This window comes from Sphaerodactylus townsendi, linkage group LG05 (genome assembly GCF_021028975.2).
Source record: "Sphaerodactylus townsendi isolate TG3544 linkage group LG05, MPM_Stown_v2.3, whole genome shotgun sequence".
NCBI lineage: Eukaryota > Metazoa > Chordata > Lepidosauria > Squamata > Sphaerodactylidae > Sphaerodactylus > Sphaerodactylus townsendi.
This window is the reverse complement of record NC_059429.1, coordinates 12,524,623-12,545,154: the sequence shown is the minus strand read 5'-3', so window position 1 is coordinate 12,545,154 and position 20,532 is coordinate 12,524,623. Positions and strand designations below refer to the sequence as shown.

Here is a 20,532-nt window from a genome sequence, read left to right as displayed (position 1 = left end):
TCTATACAATGACGTGCTCAAGCACTCTCTTTCTCTCGTACACCCACACCCTTCAAAAGATTTGAGGGGAGCTGGCCTGTCCCAAAGAGCCTCACCTGTTAGGATTATGTTTGGGATGTTCCCGTGACTGGCATAGCTGAGTTGCTGGGAATCCTGGAGGCTTCCGTGGCTCCCCGTGAGCCCCATCATGGCCGCCTGGGAGTAGTTGAGAGTGGAGCACGGGCTGTACAGGCTGTTGGAGCTGATGGCGTTCTCGATCATGTTGAACTGCTCGAGCTGCAGGAAACAAAGCGTTAGGAGCACAGGCTGCTCAGCTTGCCCCTCTCCACCATCCGATACTGGGTGAACACTCGGAAGCTTATTGCAGGAGAGCAGCAGGCACATGGCACTTCCGTGGCAGATCGTTTAAGGATATCCGGAGTAAGAATCCTGTCTGAGGATGTCTTAGGCCAGTGACAGCGAGCCTTGTCGAGACCAAGTGCCCAAATTGCAACCTAAAACCCACTTCTTTATCGCAAAGCGCCAACACGGCAATTTAACCTGAATACTGAGGTTTTAGTTTAGGAAAAACGGTTGGCTCCGAGTCATGCATTACTCAAAGTAAGCTTGGTGGTAGTCGGTGGCTTTGAAGCAACCGTGCAACTCTTCCAACGGGTGAATCACGATCCTGGGAGGGTTTACTCAGAAGCAAGCCCCATTGTCAGCAACTGAGCTTACTCCTCTTCTACCCTTGCTGGAATGAGACATGGAGCATTTCGTTGGCAGTGCCATCAGGAGGTCTGACTCCTAAGGCAAGAAGGGTATGGGAATTCTGTGCACTGCCCTTTGTATGGGTTACCTGGCAGGCTCAAAATGGTAGCCCTGACATCCCAAGACAGTGCACAGTTTTATCTTGGGGGATTTTTAAAATCCCCAAATATCTTAATTATTTTAAAATTAAGGATTTTATTTCTGAAAATCTAGGGCTTCCACCAAGTTTGAAGAAATGTCTTCCCATTTTTATACCTGGTCCCATTATGTAGATGTTTTGATCCACGCTCTGGGGTCAAGTTCAGAATTAGAGATTATTCCTGCATAGACATATACAATATTTTCCCCAGGATACGCTTATTGTTCACATATGAGTAATCTGGCCCAAAATAAATATGCATGTGTTAATTATGTACTAATAAAAAAAATTAACAGGATCACAGTCACAGGAATACTATTTTTGCAAATAATACACTTTTTAGGCTGTTGTGCGTTTTCTGGGCTGGGCGGCCATGGTCTGGTAGTTTTTGCTCCTAATGTTTTGCCCGCCTCTATGGCTGGCATCTTCAGAAACATGCCATGGTAAATTGTGCTTCTCTCTACGACACAGTGTGGAGTGATTATGTGGAGGGGTATACATTTTGTCCACCTCACAGGAGGTGAGATATGTTTGCATGTGTCTGAGTGGGGTTCATTTACTGCTGTGTTTGTGAAATACATCAACTGTCTTTTTTCTTTATTGTACAATTGAGTCTTCGACCTCCAACTTTTTTTCCTACCTCTCATATGGCAGAAACTAAGATACAGTCACACAGTGTGTAGCCGTTTCTTCCTCTTCGGTATTGGGCATCTTTGAAATTTTGCTCGTAAAAGATCAAGGTATTTATATTTTCAAATTCCACCAGCACACCAAGTAGTCCAATTTTTTTTTATCAATGATGCATTTCTGATGTTGAAGCAGTTGAATAAATTTAGGGCTGATATGGAGTTGAGTCTTACAAGTATTTCAGTTTTCCTCAAAAATCACATCACATCCCCCACCTTCAAAACATTTTCAGAAACTTCACAAGGACATCAAAGAAGCCACTGTTCTAGCAAAGGGAAGTTTCACTTCTGATGGAACAGCAAAATGGGGCAGGTCTTCACTGAACTACCACAGTCCACAGGTAAACCACTCCATTCAGAAAGAAGAGCCAGAAAGTCTGAAAGGGCTCTTTAATCTCAGGGCGTAGCGTAGTGCCAGAGAGGCAAGGTGCTCAGAAGGATCACCCTTCTTGAACCCTGAGGTTTACAAGTTTCTGTTTTGGCTTCCTTCTCCAGACTGGGGAAATAGGTAACTTCTCTGGTCCTGTCCAACTATGAGGAACTGTGATACCTAATTCAGACTCTCCCCAATCTATAGAGCTTTGTTTTCCACCAAAATTGGGAGATAAAGTTCGCCTGTACCCGGAAAAGCTTAAGGTTATGCATGTATGTTAAAAAAACCCAGACATTAGGTTGCCTTCGGAGAAGCCTGAGCGATTGTGCAAGTCGCTGCTCAGAAGATGGCAAGGCCACAGCCGTTTCACATGCAGAGACACACCACAGGCATCTTCCTTGGAAAAGAAGGAATTCTCCTGTTGCCTTCTCCACTTCGAGCTATAGAATCCTCCCAGCCAGCTCAGGGAAGCAGAGGCAGCAATTTATATTCCCCAGTCACCTTACATACTTTCGGTGCACATGGGATGGGAAGAAGATAAACAGTGGAACCTTGGTTTTCATTGCCTTTGGTTTTCATCGGTTTCCACCGATTTTTTCAGTGAAAAATTTGTCTCGGTTTTCATCAATTTGCAGTAAGGTGCAGGGGTTTGCGGAGAAAAATCACCCGGACAAAGCTGTTGCGGGCCGTGTCTGCAACTTGTTTCATGACAACGTCTTGCCCCATTTCAGACAAATCTTAAAGAGGCGTCAGAAACAGACCTCTTTGGACAGCTTTCTGGTGCGACATTGGTCCACTGGCTCTGAAGCTGGTCCTAGTGTTATTGTTTGTTACTGTTTTCAGCATGAAACACTATGTTTATTCACCAAAAGTGTGTTTTTGGTATGTTTTTTGGAGTGTTTTGGATTTACATTGATTCCTATGGAAAAGTTTGCCTCGGTTTTCATCCGTTTCGGTTTTCATCGATTCTTTTCGGAGGGATTACCAACGAAAACCAAGGTTCCACTATAACTCTTGTGCTCCTGGGAACCTTTAATTATTACTATTTTCCCATTAGAATTCATAACTCATGGGACAACATTTGGGGAAATGCTGGACTAAGCTGGCAACAGCTCAGGAAGGTGGGGGGGGGTGGGGGGGTGGAGGCGACAAAAGAGGCACCCTGGCATACCTGATGCGACAAAGCATTTGCCTGCCTGGTTGTCATCTGCTGATCGTAACAAGAATCACCGAAGACGCTCCCCAGAATGGATGTTTGCTGCAAAGCAAAAGCAGAAAGAAAACTTCAGCGTTTGAGGAAGACTCACCCGCCAAGCATCGAACAAGAAACAAAAACCCCTCGCCAAGAAGGGAGAAGGAGCAAACAATGATGTAAAAGTCATGGAGGGAGAAAATAATACCCAAATAATAATTGCACTTCAAAGCAGAGGTGGGATGGTCCCAAACCAACAACTGAACCTACTGAAAATCTCTGCACTGCAAAGTTTAAAGAAACAGTAAGGTCGCTTCGGGCCAGACACCACTCACAACCTTCTCCATAATTGTTTTCTAGGAACTTAAGTTGAACCAGACTTCCCGTATCCCACTCTTATATAACCAACTAACTGCTACTCTAAAGATCTCCCTAATTTTAGATAACGCTGACCCCACCGTTTGCATGAATGTATCTAATTTCCTATTAAATATTATAGACCAGTGATGGCAAACCTTTTTGAGACCGAGTGCCCAAATTGCAACCCAAAACCCACTGATTTATCGCAAAGTGCCAACATGGCAATTTCACCTGAATACTGAGGTTTTAGTTTAGAAAAAACAGTTGGCTCCGAGGCATGCGTTACTCGGGAGTAAGCTTAGTGGTAGTCGGTGGCTTGGCTTTGAAGCAACTGTGCAACTCTTCCAACGGATGAATCACGACCCTAGGAGGGTTTACTCAGAAGTAAGCCCCATTGCCAGCAACCGAGCTTACTTCCTGGTAAAGGATCGTGCTTTAGTTCTTGGCATGAAAATCAATGGGGTTTAACAGCGCTTAACAGGGTTACCTACACTGCTTCCCCAAAACTAGGTCTAAGGTTTAATGCTAATAATCGAGCCTAGCGGCCCAGGCCAGCCTAGATGTGTGTGTGTGTGTGGGGGGGCACTCTGTTTGCGTGTGCCCACAGAGAGGGCTCTGAGTGCCACTTCTGGCACCCGTGCCATAGGTTCGCCACCACTGTTATAGACTTATCTCTAGATAGACATTAATTCATTAATTGGCTTGCAGTATTAGAACACTATTTATTTGATGTTTTATGTGTTATTAGAGGGATTTTTTTACAGCTGAAGCAACTTGTGTTTTTAGCTCTTTTGTATTTTATGGATTGTATTCTAGTAATATGTTTATGCCAATAAAGGCTTCTTCAGTTCTTCAACTTAAACGTGCTGAGGGGACATTTAGCAACTTCTTGTGAACTCAAGCAAGCAGTTAAATGCCCACTTTGTCAACGGTCACTGGAAATCCACTAAAAGCCGACAGTCCTCTGAGACAAACTAGAGCGGAAGGTCACATCCCAATATTTTGTAGGACCAAAATCTTCTGCATCTCTTTCCAAAGACATACCACCTAACCCCTTCAGCGATGGGAAGTATGCCGATGCTGTGCCAGTCCCCCTAAATTTTCAGAGAAGTACATCCAATCCTGAGGAGGTTCTACGGCTTCCCAGATTTACATTCACTGAACCTCCTCCAACCCCCCCCACCCCAGCCCCCCCAAAAAGAATCAGCAGTCTGAACAGAGTAGCCCTGTAAATTACACACACACTTTCCCTTTGAGACTCATAAATGAGCCGCTTAATGACCTCTCTAGCAGCTAAGGTCTTTGAGGATATTAATGGGGTTTTCGCTGCTTCAGCATCCCAAAATCCAAGATCAGCTCCTCCGCTGCCTTCTCCCACGACCAACCTTTTCCAGAGTCACAGCACTGCTTGCAACAGTTTTGCTGTCTTTTGTTAACAACAGACCTGGACAAAGGAACTCCAAACCAGCCAGAGGTTTTATACTCAACAGAATCATAGAGTTGGAAGAGACCACTCCAGAAGTGTAGCTGGGCCATATTGTGCCTGGTGCACACTCTGTGTCGTTTCCCCCCTCCCCTTACCTTAGTTCAGCTTGGAAAAGTGGCCTGGTGGGAACTACACTTCAGGCTGAAAATGGCCTGGTGGGAACTACACTTCCCATGAGACCCTGGGGCTCGCAAGGTCTCCTGGGAAGTGCAGTTCCCACCAGGCCGTTTTCAGCCTGAAGGGAACAGGCTGCTTCTCCAGCCTGTGCTGTTTCACTAAGGTAAGTGTGTGGGGGGGCACCATGGGGGGGATTTTCGCCCCCCCCAGACGCACACCTGGTGCAACACCTCCCCGCCCCCTGGTAGCTCCGCCTCTGGACCACTCCCAACAAATGGCCATCCAGCCTTTGTTTAAAACTCCCCAAAGGAGATCCCACCATGCTCCAAGGCAGCATATTCCACTGTCCAACAGCCCTCATTGTTAGGAAGTTCTTCCTAATGTTTAGGTAGAATCTCTTTTCCTGTACTTTGAATCCATTAGCCCATGTCCTAGTCTCTGGAGCAGAAGAAAACCAGCTTGCTCCCTCTTCAACATGACATCCCTTCAAATATTTAAACATGGCTATCATGTAATCCCTTAATCTTCTCTTTTCCAGACTAAACATACTCAGCTTCCTAAGTCTCTCCATAGAGAGCAAGGATTCCAGACCTTTCACCATTTTGGTCACCCTTCTCTGGGCACACTCCAGTTTGTCAATATCCTTCTTGAATTGTGGTGCCTAGAACTGTATTCCAAATGAGGTCTGACCATCGCAGAATAGAGTGGTACTATTATGTCCCTTGATCTTCTAGACGCTATGCTCCTATTGATGCAGTTCAGAATCGCATTGGTTTTCTTAGCTGCCACATCACACTGTTGACTCGTGTTCAGCTTGTAGTCTACTAAGACTCCCAGATCCTTTCCACATGTATTGTTGTCGAGCCAAGTGTTGCCCATCTTATATTTGCGCATTTCAGTTTTTTCTGCCTTACATTTCCTGAAAGAGCTCAGAGGCCATTAGATAAAGTGACTTGCCTTTTACACCCAAACCAGCTCTGAAGTAACTCTAGCAGCCTTCTCTAGCAAAAAATAAAATAAAAGATTTAAGGGGTGGTGTGTGAACACACGCAGGAGTCATGATTTCCAAGTATTAACAAATTAAGAAACTATTTCAGGATTATTATAGGGTGCTATATCAGAGAGAAAAAAATCTCTACATCTCAGATAGAAGAATATCTAACAATATATGGTATAGAACCAATTAGTAAAGAAGATAAACACAGTTTGGATAAGGATATAACAGAAGAAGAGATTCTAATAGCTATAAACAAGACTAAAAATAGGACCCCAGGAAATGATGGTATAACTGCAATGTACTATAAATATTACGGAAAAATCTTAAGCCCATATATGTCAGAATTAATGAATAGAATTATGAAAGGAGGAAACATACCGCAGTCATGGAAACAAGCTGTAATCAATGTATTGTCAAAGGCTTTCACGGCCGGATTCAACTGGTTCTGGTGGGTTTTCCGGGCTGTGTGGCCGCGGTCTGGTGGATTTTGCTCCTAACGCCACAGATGCGACGAAACGTTAGGAACAAAACCCACCAGACCATGGCCACACAGCACGGAAAACCCACCAGAACCAAGCTGTAATCACATTAATCCCCAAAGGTAAGAAAGAAATACGTGATCCTAAAGACTACAGACCTATATCACTACTGAACATGATTTCCAAGTATTAATTTTTTTAAAAAGTATGCCACTTTTTCACCTAATCAGGTCCACAAGGCGGCAAACATATCATGCATCAAAACATTTAAACAATTCAAATTCAGTTAAAATTATAAAATCCAGTAGAAAACACACAAACAATACTAGGCGGAGGGCAGGATGCCAACAGTTCTTTGGACTCCCCTGGTACCACACAGCGCTGTAGGCAGAAACATAGGGCTGTTCTGAAGGAGGGAAGATGGTCAGGACATTTGGAGAGTCAACACTGAGCAGCAGAGCTTGCTGAGTCTCTGCAAGAGCTCTCCTGAGCAGGCAGCCCAGGTGGATTTAATGAAGATCAGGGAAGGCTGAAGCTATGGATGCAACATGCAGTTTGCTGACGTTGCCAGCGCTCCACTACTCTGGCTCCAAACTCTGAAATGACCCCGAACTGGCTTGGAACAACCTTGACTTCAGCTACACCCCTTAATGTTATTGTTTGACTCTCTGGTTTGTTAGACCCTGCTTCCTGGATTCTCCCATGGGCCTGACCCGTCTGTATTTGACCTCTGCTGCTTCTCAGCTTAGCCAGGGGTGGCCAACCTATGGCACTCCAGATATTCCACTCCAGATAGTCCATGAACATCTGGAGAGTCGTAGGTTGGCCACCCCTGGCTTAGACTGTCTAGGCCACAGGTGTCAAACTCGCGGCCCTCCAGATGTTATGGACTACAGTTCCCATGATGGCAGGGGATGATGGGAACTGTAGTCCATAACATCTGGAGGGCCGCGAGTTTGACACCTGTGGTCTAGGGGGTGGCTCCCAGACCCTGGAGAGCTGCTGCAGGTCTCAGTAGACAAAACGAATCCTGACGGACCAAGTCAGCTTAAGGCAGCTGCGTGTCTGTGTGCGTATACCTATTTCATACTTCCCTGTACATTTTATGGCCCCGTCCTGGTGGAATGCTTTACCATCTGCTGTCCGGGCCCTGCAGGACCTTGGTGAGTTCCGCAGGGCCTGTAAGACCGAAAGAGTTCCACCGGCCTTTGGGGATGCCAGCCGCAGACTGCCTGCCCCCTCTGCTTAGCCCCCCCACGACAGTTTTGCCATCTTCAGCATTGCCTGATCATCGATACTATCCATTTTTGGGCAATGCTGGCCCCTGGCGCTGGGTTGCCATGCCATCTGTGCATGCATTTTGGGCATGTATTTTATTTGTTACTCTCTGGAACCCTCTGCTATAATGGATTTTTAATGGATTTTAATGTTGCTTATCGTTATATTGTATTTTATGAGACCTTATATTGTATTTGTTTTATGTCCGACAGTACACCTCTGTAGAGCCTCAAGCCATGGTAGGTCCTATTATTGTCGAATAAAATAAATAAAAAATAAATAAAATTTTAAACCTGTTTTTATTTTAAACCTATTCTTGTGTGAGAATGGGCATACATATGTACATTTATAAAAGACAACAGGGAGACAAAGACATTCAAAAGGTCAACGGTGGAAAAATTAAGCAGGAAGAGAGAGAGAGAGAGAGAGAGAGCGAGAGAGAGCGAGAGCGAGAGAGAGAGAGAGAGAGAGAGAGAGAGAGAGAGAGAGCAGAAGAAAAGCACACAGTCCCTTACTTGGGGGGAGCTGCCGGGAGAAAAAGCTTGATTGGAGACAGGAGAAGTGGGAGACTGGTTGGCTGGGGAGCCGGCATTGCTGCGGTACTGCTGGAGAGACCCCTACAGAAGGACACGGTGTTAGAGACCACGGGGAGAGAGGGAAAAGAAAAGAACAAAAAAGAAAATCATAGGTTTCTTTCCTGGATGGCCCTGGGAGGAGGGGGGATTAGAAAAGGGAGAAATAGGGCCAGGGAGGAGGAGGAGCTGGGGAGAGAAGTTAGCAACGAACCCGGTGGAGCTAGTACTGTTAACGGTGCCCCCGAAAGCTTGTGAGCGAAAAAGGGAAGCTGTAGAAAGAAGGCATTCCCGTTTCAGGAAACAAATAAATAAGGCCAAAACCGATGGCGCAAAGTAAGGGGAAAATATGTATTTATTACTGTGTTGAAATCCACAAAAACTCCCCCCGGGTTTCGCCAAGAGGCTTCTTCAGGGGAATCTTTTAGTCTTGCGCTGATTCTCCAAAAAGTGTACAAAATGATCTGAGCAAAATATGTAGAGGATTTTGAGGATTTTAACTGAGTAATAGGCCTACTTTAGGGAATGCCTCTTGGCATACAGCTCCCCCCCCCCACCCCCGGCCCATGTTTAAGATCCATCAGTGGGGTCCTCTAGTTTCCACTTTACAGAGGCAACATGGCATCCATGACAAGCAGGGCCTTTTTCGTTGTAGCCCTAGGTGTGTGCAACACCGTCCCCACAGAGGTTCATTTGGATTCTTCCCTGATGTCATCTAAAAGTCAAGTAAAACCTTCTGCCTGCATGATCTTGGTTTTGTATTTTGCTGCTGTTTTATCAGTCCATAGGTCAGGTTCCTCCAGGGTTAGTGGACTGATAGTTCCCATCATCCCCTGCCAGAATCATGTGGGCAGGGGATGATGGGAACTGTAGTCCGTAACATCTGGAGGGCCGCAAGTTTGACACCTGGGATGTAGTCAGTCAGGGCTCTTGTTTTAATTTTGGTACGCTGCTTCATAAGCTCTCATCAGACACAAACAAAAAACCCCCAAAGGATGTATTTTTCTTCAGACTTACTGTTCCGTTTCTGGGCAAAGATATGTAGATTTCACTAGCTACGATTTCTGTGATTGGCAGCCCCCAGGCTTCTGTCTTTGGGCACAGAACCCACAGAGCCACTGCTTTAAAATACTAAAAGTAATTTTTGTCAGCCAGTGTTCAAATGTGACAATGAGCACCACTACCGCAGGTCCTGGCTGCCTCCTCCTTTGCCATCCAGTGACCTTCAGGCAGTGGCAAAGCCACCAGGGGACGGGCGCCGATGCAACCGGATGCAACTACTTAGTCATGGGACGGAGGGTCTTCCACCTCATAGACCACCCCACTTGCTACTTTTAGGAATGGAGCAGGCCAGAAGCCTGCTGGGCGCTGCCTGGGTCTGGTGGAACTACATCTCTTAGGGCTCCTGGGAAATGCAGTTCCCACCAGGCCTGAATTGCTTCCGGCCTTTCTCCAGCCTGCTCCTTCCTCTAAAAGTGCAAGGGGTGCCGGGGCGCCGGGGTGCAGGGGCGCACGGGGCCCAGGGGAGGTGCAAAAGCCAGAGTGTGCACCGGGCGCACTCTGGTCTAGCTACGCCTCTGCCTTCAGGCCTACATGAGGGTTCAGCCTCTTCATCCACAGCTGGGAAACTGCCTAACCGGCTCTGTGGAGAAATGGCTCCTTCTCCACCCCCTTTCCTTTTGTCTTTTCTCCTCCCCTTCTCCAATCAGGTATCATAGGTTTGGAGGACTTTATCTTGACCCAACCTGACCAGGTCAAAACAGACCACTGAGGCTTTCACCGAAGGTCCTGGGGATGGTAGGGGCTATCCTTTGGATGGGTGATTTCGCACCCCAGTCTCGGGAGGCAGGAACTAGTTAATTTAACTTCCTGTCTGGTCGTTGCCTTCCATTTTGAGCCAGTATTTTGACTAACAACGCTATAACACAAACAAGAATTTGAAACAGCAAACCACAATCAACAACAGGATAACAAGGCAACAACAGAACATGGGTATCTAAGCCCTAACTTAATCTAACTGGTTTTGGTCCAAACCAGATGTTTAACTGGAAGCTGCTATATATGTAAAAGCGGGAACACATTTTTGATCATATGCCTTGGGAGGGCCAAGATGGCCTACTATCCCCCAGGAGAAGGACCCTTCCCAGTAAGTATCCACAGTCCGGTTTCCTCCTGAGGCGAGGGCTATCTTGGATGGGACTTCCTAAAGCAGTGTCCTCCAATGGGAGGGTTAGGCATGATCATCCAAAATGTGTTCCAGCACTCTCCTGCCGAATGCTATTTCGGCAGCCATCTACAAACTCAGCCAATCTGCTGTCACATTCAGTTTGCCCTGGATGTGTTCTGCCTGTAGGGATGAAAGGTTCGTTTCTGCCCAGGTCAAGATCTTGTGGACCTCCTTGTGTAGTCTTGACGATCTGGCACTGCACTGGTGGTTTATGTATGTATGCCTTTGTGGTGATGTTGTCTGTTCTTATTAAGATGTGATGTTGGTGAACGATCGGATGAAATTTCTGAAGCGCCGGAAACACTGCCCTGATCTTTAGTAGACTGATGGGAAGGCGGGACTCCTGGGTTGACCACTGACCTTGGACAAAATTCCCGTCCAGGGTGGCCCCCCAGCCCGTGAGGCTGGCATCCGTGAAGATCTGGAGGCGATCTGGCAGAAGGTACGCCTTGCCTTGCATCAGGTGTTGATGCGTCATCCATCACAATAGGTCTGATTTGAGACATCTCGGGATGACCAACATTCGGTCGTGCTTCTGGATGATGTCCGCTTGATAAGGCTTCAAGAACTGCTGCAGTGTCCTTGCATGGAATCTCCCCCACTGGGTGAGATCGAAGGTTGCTACCATGAGGCCAAGTAGGCTGGTCAACTGGAGAAGTTGGAGAAGGTTCTGCTGCGACGAACTGCACTCACCACTCTCTGAATCTTGATGACTTTCTCGTTGGTGAGGTACAGGTGGTTGTTTGACGTTGATATCACTGCTCCTAGGTGTTCATCTTGGTGTCTGGGGTCAAGGAGCTCTTCTCCATGTTTATCATGAACCCATGAAAAATCTGAAAAATCCGTATGACGATCTGGATGTCCTGGACTGCCTGTGCTCTGGAACTGGATTTGCTAAGGACGTCGTCCAGATACGGGTGTAGGTGGATTCCCTGCTGGCTGAGCAGGATGACTGGTGCCAGGAGGACTTTGGAGAACACACGGGGTGCTGTTGCCAGCCCAAATGGAAAAGCCCTGTACTGGAAGTGGCGACGGTTGATGGCAAAGCAGAGGAATTTCCAGTGTGCTGGGTGGATCGGGATGTGGAGGTATGCCTCCGTGAGGTCCAGGGACGAAAGGAAGTCTTGATGTCTGAGGGCTTCTGCAATTGTTCTCCATCCTGAATTTGAGCTATCTGACGTGGCAGTTGATTCAGGATGGCACGCCAGTCTCCATTCATCTTGGGAACGAAAAAATGAGAATAAACTCCCGTCTTCCTCTCGTTCTCCGGCACCTCTTCTATGGCTCGAATGTCGATGAGGTGTTGAACTGCTTCCGTTGTTCTGCGTGCTTTCTCTGCTTGTTTTGAGAGAGGAGACAAGCTCAAGGGCAGCTATAGCCTTGGTTAGGAGTGACAGATCCTCCGATTTGAATAATCTGGGGGATTGCTCTGTAGCCTCTGTCTTGGAATCTTCTGTGTCCAAAAAGTGTTCCTTATAGTCCATGATTTCTTCCTCACTAAGAGACTCATCTCCTGGGAACAAGACTGGATTTCTGGCAGCTAACTGTCCACTGGAGGGCAGAGCTGCCATTGGAGACAATGAACGTGCTCTAAATGAGTCTGAATTGCCAATGGGAGACCGTGAGCGGCCTATGGTGGCTATCTAGGGATTTTGATGCCTTCCCCTATTGTTGGCTCCCTCCATTGTGCCTGTACAGTTCTAGATAAGAGCTATCCTGGGGTGGGGGGGGGGGGGGGGAACCTTGCCAACCTCCCAAGTTGCCATCCATGGGCCCCTGCACTCTGTTCAGGGTCTGGGCTCCTATTTCCCCCATAATAGAAAGATTCTGCCTGAGTTCCGGATGCGACCACTGTGAAGCGTCGATCAAAGCGGAGTCTCCTGCTGAGTTGGCTTATCAGTCGCTTTGTGGTGAGATAGTCAAGAGGAGAACGACTGGCGTGCTTGTTGGAGCACCCAAAGAAGTGGCTGTCTGCTTGTGGCCCGAGCAGGGTTGTGCCACCATTTGGTCCACAGTTTGGTTGGGTACCACGCTAAAAGAGAACTCCTGGTGTGCGTGCTTGCTGCTGCCTTGTGGAATTTTCATATCCCGCCACAGCAACCGTAATCGTTGTGGAGGCGGGAATCGTGCTCAACTTGAGCTAGTCAATCGCTGCCCGAAAGTGGGATGAGAGTTTTTTGCTGCGGCAGACCTCGCTCTCTACCGCCTAATTTAGCTTAAGTTCTCCTCGGGAGAGAAAGATTGAACGGGCCATTGAGGACAGGTGGTTTTGGCACCACCAAACTGGCCTCTGCTCAGGAGATGCGCCCTCCCCAAACACTACTGACGAGAGGGAAAGGTGAAGACAAACGGTACACAAGAAGTCAACACTAAACAAACAGACCAGACAGGGGAAACTGAACAAACTTGAACTCTCTGTCAAGGAGCTCCTAAAGGTCCTTGCACGCCCTTCTGAGGCAGGAGAAATACTGGCTCAAAATGGAGGGCAACGACCAGACAAGAAGTTAAATTAACTAGTTCCTGCCTCCCGAGTGGGGTGCGAAATCACCCATCCAAGATGGCCTCGCCTCCAGGAGACCAGGTCAAAAGAGGATGGGGTCTGGGAACTGATAAAACTCTGGGAAGAGAGGGGCGAGGTCTCTTTTCACTTTCTGCTGGGTCACTGAAGGGAACAGACCTCTTGCCAGGGCTGTGAAGGGAGCAGCCATTTTTGAACCATGTGCTCATCCAGGAGTCACCAGCCTGCCAGGTAATGAGAACCCTTTGAGAATTGCAACCTTCTAAGCTTTAAGGGCCTACCCGATTTTCAACCACCAGGGTATGTTTAGGGAGAGGGACAAAGGATTTGTGTTTGTATCTCCTTTGCTTTGGAAACCCTTGCTCAATCTGGTGAAAAGCAAAATATACTGGTAACCATTTTATTTTTAATAAATACTTTTAAACCTTAGATGTGGAGAACAGTTTTCTGTACCACGAACGCCCTGTCTGTCTTGGATGCGCTATCTAACTGAGAGGGGGGAGGAAGGCTGTCAGCTGACCTTCAATCTGCCCTGTGGAACCCAGGAGAGGGGTACCAAGGGAAACTGACGCTAGGCCTCACAGTTGGAAAGGAAGTTGGGGAACCCTGGCCTTCCTCAGCGGGCAGTTCTTCAAATGGTCAGGTGGTGGCGAGGTTTACCCAGAGAGCAAGCTAGCCCTTTCCAGGAAAAGTTGGCAACCCCTGGGAGAGGCTTGGGAGCAGAATAAGTCAGGAGTGGTTCTTATCTCCAGATGCCAGGATTCGCTACCTCCCCATCAGCCTCTGCCAGCACGGCCAATTGCCATGCTGGCAGGGGCTGATGGGAATTGTAGTCCATAACACCTGGAGTGCCAAAGGTTCACCATCACTGGAATAGGGCCTACCAGGAAAAGTAAGCCCGTTCCGCCACAGGATCCAAGACAGAGGCTGAGGACAGGGGCGTCATACATCTAGATTATGTCTTTAATTTTAAGGAACTTGGGTATATTAAAAAAGGCCTTTTATTAAAGGAGAGTGAAGTACACAGAACAGCCCTTTTGGACTCCAAGGAACTCAACCTGAGCGGAACGAAAAAATACAGGCAGCAACCTGTGACCACTGCTCTTGTCAACCCACCCTCGAGACCTTCTTGGCAAAGTCAGGCTTCTGTGCTAAGAATCATAGGAATTGGAGTTTGCCCTTAGAGACTCTTCGCCTCCTTCACAGAAACCTCAACCCACTCGCAATGCCGCGTTCTGAAGAGTTCACCAAGGAAAAGCCATGGCTGTTAAAACCAGCCTGGGCAATTTTCCACGCCCAACGCTCTGCTCGGATCTTACACAGGGGAATCGCGATCCGTGCCCGGAACTGTGGGGACGGGAACGCTTCTCTCCCCCAGACATCCCACCTTGCTGAGCTTACCGAGCTGATGTCTATTCCCATCGAAGTCTGGCTTCCTGGTGGAGACTGTGGGATTGTGGAGGAGGCAGTGACAGAAAGCGGGGGGAGCTGCACTCCTCTCTGCAAGCCGGAGGTCTGCATCAGAGGGCTGTTTGGCGGGAGGGAGCTGGCCACTTGGGGCTGCTGCTGCTGCTGGGCACTCGTCTGGCATGGTGCTGATACGCGGAAGCTGCTGTTCCAGGAGAGATCCATCGCCAATACCTTAGAGGGAAAAAAAGACAGAGAAAGATTGCTCAAGCAGCGGGAAAACAATAACAATGGCATTCCCGGGCTGCGCTGGGCATTGACTTATCACCCAACAGGAAGGGGTCTCCATGGAAGGCCCACAGCCACCCTATCAGGCACAGTGGGGCTCAAAACAAGGCAGGCATTGACCACCCTGCTCCTTGCCTCTCTGGGGCTTGCTGGGATGGGGAAGGTTCCAGTAGATGCTGGCTACTGCATTCCAGATCTCTCCACTCTCTTGACTGCTCACCGGCCAGTTGCCAGCTGCCATTCCTTCCCATGCTCCTTTCCTTAGTATAGCCTTCCAGATAGTTGATTGTTGTTCATCATCCCCTGCCAGCATGCTGCTGGCAGGGGATGATGGGAGCTGTAGTCCATAACATCTGGAGGGCCGCGAGTTTGACACCTGTGCCTTATGGAATATGCTCCCATGAGGAGGTGGCCCAGGGGCACCCTCTTGGGAGGTTTTTACAAAGTGCTACAAGCCCATGAGGACATTTAGCAGGATTTGAGCGATACCATTTTTCTGGGGAGCCTTTTTAAATGTGTGGAATCTTTTAAGGTTAATGGAGGAACAGTCAGTTGTCCTGAGCAGAAAAGGGAAAAGAAGGAGGAAGCAGGCGACGCAAATGTAAATTAATTTGGCTACTTCGGCCTTCAAAATGCATTTACCTTCGCCTGACCCGGGTTTTAATGTTATGCCCAGTGGAGCCATAGTATATGTGGATGCTATATTCCATTAATGTCGCTTAATTCATGTTGACAATCGCCCCAGAGCTCCTTCGAGGAGGGGCGTATAAAATCGGAAAGTGCGGCAACTAAATAACATGAGATGAAGGGGGGTTTTAGGTTAAGGAGTCAGAATTGTTTTTTTTTTTTCGAAAGGTTTCAGTTGGCATCTTCAGAGGATCTTCTGAAGATGATCCTCTGAAGATGCCAGCCACAGATGCAGGCGAAACGTCAGGAGAGAATGCGGCTAGAACACAGCCATACAGCCCGGAAACCACACAGCACCAAAGTGATTCCGGCTGTGAAAGCCTTCGACAATACAAATAATTTATATCTCACTTTTCTGCTCAGAATGGTCACCCAGGGGCTTACGTTGTTCTATTGTTCTCCATTTTAACCCCCCCCCCCACACAACTCTTGGCCAAAAGTCACCTGGCCAGGTTCCAGGATAGAACTGGGTTTGAACCTGGATCACCCAGATCCTCGTCCAGTGCTCTAACCACTGCACTACGCACTCAGAGCAACCCAGCTAAGAATCCTCCTGGATATCGACTGCCACCCGGAGGAGTTCGGACCCTCACTTGCTCCAGAGCTCTGGCATCGGCTTCACTCCCCTGGAGCGGATTAAGTGCGTGACTAAGAGAAGCCCACGAGTTGTCCCTCGGGGTCTCCCCAATGCCCCTGCCCTGGGCTTACCTGAGTGATGGGCGACAGAGGTGAGAGCGTGGGAGAGACTTGCTGGGATGTGGGCCTCCGGGAGTCTGTGTTCAACGAAAGGGGGCTGACAGTTGGCTGCCGGTGTTGCTGGGAAGAAGCCTGTGTCGTCGTCATGCCTGTCGCCAACAGAGAAACGGTTCGGTCCTAAAGGGGCTTTTGTTTCCATCGTGTCTCTCACAGGCACTAGCTGACCACCCCCCCCCACTCCATCCACTTCCAAACACTCACCTAGAATCCACATGACTTAAAACTTGGCGGTCTCCATTTGCAATTTTTTGAAGAGACCATCAAGTTTCTAGCCCTTGGGGCAGCGGATAATTCTGATGGAAACAAGGGAGGGTATTGGACAGAGTGGGCTCAAGGAAAGTTTAGAGCTAAGAATGTGTATAGACTTACAATCAACTATGCATGCCCATCGTGTAGTATTTTCCTTTGAGTATATGTGCAAGCTTTGGATACATCTTAAAAATAAGTGTTGGGGGGTGGGGAAGAGCGCAAAGGAAACTTGGCATCAAGCAGCAACTCCTGAACTCTGGGATGCCGTAAGAACAGCATCAGGGAAATATCAATGTCTGGGATGTAGCCACTATGCATGGGCCCTTGGATAAAGCGGGGAGATGCTGTGCAAAACTGTGCTCCTCCCCCCACCTTTCATGGCCAGTAACATCATCCCAAGGGAGGAGGGACAGGATTCCTCATCACAGCCCAAGCTGTAGCTTCCTGATCCAGAGGAACCCTAGAAGCACCCCCAACTGCATGGAGAGCAGCTTTCACCCCAGAGCCCTGGTTGGCTGGGCAGAAGGAGGCTATAACGTTACTGCCTTTGCAAGGAAGATGCTTGCTGGCTGAGTCTGGGTACCATTTAGGGAAGTGTCAGGACAAACTTTGGCCACATAAAGGCAGATCTGCAACTGAGGTGCTGCTGCATGGCTTCTATACACCCATCAGATGAACTCCATTACAGGCAACAGCTGAGACACAGATGTTTTGTAGCCACAGGACGCTGTCCACCAGAAGCATACGGCCTATAGCACTGGTGGCAAACCTGTGGCACTCCAGATGTTCATGGACTACAATTCCCATCAGCCCCTGCCAGCATGGTCATGGAGTGCCATAGGTTTGCCACCACGGGCCTATAGGGACATGAGGTCACCCATGTCCCCAGGCGCACGCCTTTGGTCATGTGGGATGTGTGTGTGCCATGTGCCCCCCCATGACCAAAAGGCGTGCGCCCCAGCTACACGCCACTGAGCCCTGCCCTCCCACCTCCCTGCAGACTGGCTTTTGGTTTAGCTTCTGAGGTCGGATGAGATCAGGCAAGCCTGGGCTATCCAGGTCGTAGCCCGCTGTCTGAAACCCCTGCCCAGTTGAAACCCGCTATGAACGAATGAATGACGTTATCGTGGAGGTCAGAGGTCAAAGCAACATCATCAAAACAAATGCAGGCTAAAATATCTACAAATTAAACGTATCATAAAGTATCTGTAATTAACAGGAGAAAAGCAGACGTTATTAAAATAATCAAACAGGTGAGATAGTGGGTGCATTAAATATTATCATCACTGATTTTTCCCCCTAACGTTAACTGATAGAACAGGATAGGCATCTCAGGCTTGTGGTTTCCTCAAATGTGTAGGTGGACTTCAAATGTTCTATCAGCCCCTGCCAGCATGGCCAATTGGCCCTGCTGGAAGGGGCTGATGGGAATTGTAGTCCGCGAACATCTGGAGAGCCACAGGTTGCAGACCCCTGTGATAGAAGAAAAAAGCATATGTAATAAACAGGAAGACATCTGGCAGCAAAATTGCCTCTCCGCATCCCTCATCTAGAACCAGAAAAGCCGACTTGAATACCGCACCAAGTGACATGCAGAAAGCAACTGGATTTGGGATTAAAGCGGCCATATCACAGCACTGGCAAACGCGGAGCAACCAATTAGACGGTAAAAGCAAGAAACTTCTTGGGAAGTTTTACCGCTCTGCCGTCACGCCGCCACCTCTTTACCTTTTCCTTGATTACTGCTGCTGATGCCCACAAAAGGCCAGGTTGGCCGCGCATGGTTCCCGGGTGCTGTTGGAGCTGCTCAGGGAGGGGAAGGTAGACTCTTCCGGGTCCAGCGGCGTTGGGAGGGGAGAAGGGAAGTGGATGTTTGTCAAGTCCGGCAGGGAGCCACCTGTGTTGTGTGTGGCAGGGATAAGCGTGGTAGTGTTTTCCTGGTCGGCCGATGGAAAGATGCTGCATTTGAGAGGAAGCTCCATAAGCAGAAGGAAAAGACGCTAAAAACATGGTTCTGCTGAAGACTGCGGCGTTTGGGAGTTTTACCCCTTTAGCCCAGAACAAGGCCCGTAAAGGGGCCAGGACTCACAGCAATTCCTGACATTTCCAGTTAAAAGGATCTGGGGTGGCTGGTGTTGGGAAAGGCTTTTCTCCGCTTCACATCCTAGAGAGCCACTGACTCTCCACAATAATACTAAGCCTCCTCCCAGATTGTCCAGTCTGCCGGTTCCCATCCTTCAAGTCATCCCCATCCCCATCCCCATTCACAGGTGAGGAGGGTGGCGACTGGAAACAGGGCTTTCCCAGTGGTGGCGCCTTGCGTGTGGAACGCTCCCCTTCTGCTGGCCTGGTGCCTACCTTAGCCTCTTTCAGGCTACAGACAAAAACATTCCTTTTACCCAAGCTTTTAAAGTATAGGGCAGTGATGGCGAACCTATGGCACGGGTGCCAGAGGTGCCACTCAGAGCCCTCTCTGTGGGCACGGGCGCACAGAGTTCATCATGTGGGGGGGGGGGGAATTGCCCTCCCACACAGACACACATCTAGGCTGGCCTGGGCCACTGGACTTGATGTGCGTGCACCTCAGCGAGTAGGGAGGACTCGGCTGGCAGGCCTGGTGCCTGTGCTCCAGGTGGCTGATACCGGGGGAGTGGGGGGGGGGGGGGGCAGGCAGCAGAGATGCTAGAGAGGCGCAGAGCAGTGCATGTGGGACTTACTGGAGGTTACAGCAGGTTGGCCCCTGCTCAAGGGGGTTATTCAGGTTGAATTGCCGCGTTGGCACTTTGTGATAAATAAGTGGGGTTTTGGGTTGCAATTTGGGCACTCGGTCTTGAGAAGGTTCGCCATCACTGGTATAGGGGCTTGGTCATGTTAAAATTGCTTTTATGCCATGCTTCTAGGCTGAAGTCTCTTTCACGATGGCTGCTTTAACCTGCTAAGTGTCCTATGCCATTTTTATGCTCCGTCTGGGTTTCTGATCATTTACTAGTTTTAAATGATTCATGCGACTTTATGATGGGGGGGGGGGGTGGTTACTTTGTAAGCTGCTCTGAGCAGGTTCTACAGGAGAGATGGCATACACATTTCCTAAATACGTAAATGACAAGGAAGGGTAGCTGGAACAATTGCCTGTCTGGGCTTCAAGGTTCCTGAGCTCACATATTTATAAACCTCCATTTCACACAATAACAACGAAGTCCTAACACAGGAGGTTTTTTTCCTTTTATAAAGAAACCCGTGGATATTGAGAAACCAGGATTTTTACTGGAGAACTATGCCTAAAACTTTTTCACAGGAAGTCTGCTGGAAGAAACAAAAAAAAAAATTACCAGTAGGTTTTCTCCGCATGATAGAAGCAACTGACTGCTCCCATTCACATGAAACATTACACAAACATGACAAGAACATAGTGGCCTTGTGCCTACCAGAAAGAGATAGAAGTGCTGCAATTTTTGTGCAGACTAAAAGATGGTGGTTATCTGTACACTGCTTACCGTATATACTCACGTATAAGCCGAGTTTTTCAGCCCTGTTTTAAGGCTGAAAAATGCCCCCTCTGCTTATACACAAGTCACTGCTTTACCAGCCGGGCTCTTTCAGGCCTCTTGCCAAGGCTGGGTCAGAGTCTCAGACGACCTCGGTACTGGCTGCACAAGACGCTTGCTTGCTGCCCCTCCTTGGAGGGCGTGAAGGGGAACCCTGGCTGGCCGGGCTTCCTCAACTTCCGCGGGAGGTGGAGCGGGACTTCATTTGGGCAGTGACTCCCCCTGATGTCATTGCCCAAATAAGGAGCTCCCTCCACCTCCCCGCTCCCTGGGCTTCCTCAAAGCTCCTTATTTGGGCAATGACATCAGGGGGAGTCACTGCCCAAATAAGGAGCTCCCTCTGCCTCCTGGCTTCCCACCTTCGGCTCATACGTGAGTCAATAAGTTTTCCCAGGTTTTGGTAGTAAAATGAGGTGCCTCGGCTTA

The 20,532-nt window shown here is 48.6% G+C and overlaps 1 protein-coding gene across 1 annotated transcript in view; it reads right to left on the bottom strand.

Moving 5' to 3' along the window:
* The window catches only part of CRTC1 (CREB regulated transcription coactivator 1), an 83,515-nt gene that overhangs the window by 5,778 nt on the left and 57,205 nt on the right, over positions 1-20,532 (bottom strand). Inside the window, exons 8-14 of the mRNA XM_048497296.1 lie at positions 18,321-18,520; positions 16,464-16,498; positions 16,265-16,384; positions 14,576-14,815; positions 8,373-8,474; positions 3,120-3,206; positions 96-276 (exon numbers count right to left, since the gene is read on the bottom strand). Coding sequence (XP_048353253.1) covers positions 96-276; positions 3,120-3,206; positions 8,373-8,474; positions 14,576-14,815; positions 16,265-16,384; positions 16,464-16,498; positions 18,321-18,520 — 965 coding nt within the window. The remainder of the gene's footprint in view (positions 1-95; positions 277-3,119; positions 3,207-8,372; positions 8,475-14,575; positions 14,816-16,264; positions 16,385-16,463; positions 16,499-18,320; positions 18,521-20,532) is intronic.